A 2,330-nucleotide genomic window follows, 5' to 3' on the forward strand; every position below is an offset into this window, starting at 1 on the left:
TGCTGACGGCCTGAATCAGGCAGAATCGTTCCACGTTACCAAACTCTGTCTGAGATTTTGATTGTTTTTTATGCAGATGCCACGGTGAGAGTATAGAGTGACAACCTGATGCTGTTTTGGATAACAGCAATACCACATCAACTAAGCCAAGGCAGGACAAAAAAAACAAAGACTGTGCAACAGTCCAGAGGCAGAAGGGCAAATTAGCTGATCGCCGTGACACAGGCTCCACTAGTATCTGACTTATGTATAAAACAGCGTACAGCACAAAACTGGCGAGCAAGAGGAGTAATATTGTTTTCAGCCACTCTTTCACCTGTGACCTTTGGCGCATCACATAAAGACCAACTTGAACGCCTGCCAAGTAGATGGCTACATAACCAACCATAGAGAATATACCCTCTTTGTTAGCATGTAGAAAGTTTTTGTCTCTGTCAGTGTTGCGGATGATAAAGGTCTTTAGTCCCGTTGTCTCCAGAGTGACCTGATAAAGTCCACTGATCAGGAGGGAAATAAGCCATGAATTGTGGATTGGGAGAACAATCAAAAGCATTGAGGCCCCAACTCTGATGATGGCAAGTGTGAAAAAGAAATTCCAGTGAACACCATATTCTGTCACATGCTCATGGTAGTCTGACATTTTGACACTCAGCAGCCGTCCCATACCAAGGACAACCAAGGGACAGACAGACACAAGCTGCTTTATAATGTAATTAATCTTTGATCCAGAGATGTTTTTCCGCCGTGCTTCTGGACACACAAGGCCATTTGCAAAGACAAAAGCACCAACACCAAAGTCCATTACCCCTGTCCCATAGGATTCTGTTTTAGCATATCGCCTTGGGAAAACGGCAAAGTCTACAGCAAGTATGCTGATGGCTGTTTTCACGTTAACAAACACTCTAAAAACAGTCACAAAGGGAACCTGGTTGAATTGAACGTGGCTCTGAAGTAAGGTGCTGAAAGTGGTTTTAGTGTGGTAGGTGTAGTGGATAAAGCACAACATACACACTGAGACAAGGGTTAAGGTTACGATGACCTGAAGAAGAATATCACTGAAAATTGTACACGAGATGACCAGGGGTAAAATAAGGGCAGCAAAGTCTAAAAGCAGGTGACAAAATGACGGAAGAATCCCCGTGGCCTGTTGAAGAAGAATCCACATTAGACCTCTGTTGAGAAGGCACACTGGCGAGATAAAGGAACCCAGTACCACTTCCTGCAGACTGGTGCCAGTCAGATTACTGACAAATGCTTGTTTTAGTTCCTTTTGAGACATGACCTGCAAACATATAATTTTAACAATGAGAGTCGTAACAGTAATGGATTCTGAATATGCAAAGACGCCATTACAGCGTAAAATCTTTAATTCACTAATATTTATGTAGTGAATATTACATTTCAGGAACGTAAATATTGCCGCATTAGAAGTGGGGCTGATTTTTGAGGGATATTTAACTTACCTCTTGATTCGAAGCGTAGAAAACTAAAAATGCAAGTTCACAGAAAGCTGTATTTTAGCACACAGATGTACTAATGAAAAAACATGTTTCCAATCCAAGATTCCATATAACTTCCGTGTTGGCGTTTTGGCGCATTCAAGGCAGCTCGGACTTTCGAACATTTCCGGCGCACGGTTTAATCTTTTTAATTTCGCAAGGTGTACTATAATGTCATTCATAATAACTAACTTTAATATATATTACACATTTAATGTAAAATGTTCTTTTAAATTCTGCTTCTAGCAACTGTCACTGAGGTGAGCGTTTATATGCTGTGTACTCATGTCAAAATAATACCTAAATTGTTTTTCAATAATGTAAATTTAGTATATATGAAGGTACACTGAAAAAATACTTAAATCTTTTTTTAAGAGCAGCACTATCAGCTAAAACTACTATAAATGCGAACACTCGTAATGGACAGCTGGGATTTCCAGAGCGGGCGGGAGTCATAGGAGACATTAGGGAGGGAACCAGAAAGGAAGTTGTCCTTGAGGCATTTCTGACAGTAATGGAAAATGTCAGGATTCAACGGAGTTAAATAATACTGTAATGTAGTTTTTTAAAAATGTTTTTGACGTCGTGTTTGCACATCCACAACGTTAGATAAATGAATTCCTCAGCGAAAGAACGCCGCATTGGCTTACGATACGGGAATGAAAATGGTACGGTAAGTTAGAAACGCGCATGAGGAGGAATGAGTAGCATGTACAGCAGCGTTAGAACGCGCTTCTTGTCACCGGTTTAAAATTGTAACCGTCAGTGTCAAAAACGACACCATATGAAGTCACTTGACCTACATACAGAGTACTTTAGTTTTTGTCAAAA

The 2,330-nt window shown here is 40.5% G+C and overlaps 1 protein-coding gene across 1 annotated transcript; it reads right to left on the bottom strand.

Moving 5' to 3' along the window:
• Positions 1–4: 4 nt before the first annotated feature.
• Positions 5–1,888, bottom strand: LOC103399060 (phosphatidylinositol-glycan biosynthesis class W protein-like; the record flags this gene model as incomplete). The annotated part of the gene is made up of 2 exons (XM_008337804.3): positions 1,464–1,888; positions 5–1,282 (listed from the first exon to the last, which is right to left on the bottom strand). A coding segment is annotated over exon 2 (1,275 nt), but the record flags the coding sequence as incomplete, so codon positions are not given.
• Positions 1,889–2,330: the final 442 nt, after the last annotated feature.

This window comes from Cynoglossus semilaevis, unplaced genomic scaffold (assembly GCF_000523025.1).
Source record: "Cynoglossus semilaevis isolate Cse_v1.0 unplaced genomic scaffold, Cse_v1.0 C19260974, whole genome shotgun sequence".
Lineage (NCBI taxonomy): Eukaryota > Metazoa > Chordata > Actinopteri > Pleuronectiformes > Cynoglossidae > Cynoglossus > Cynoglossus semilaevis.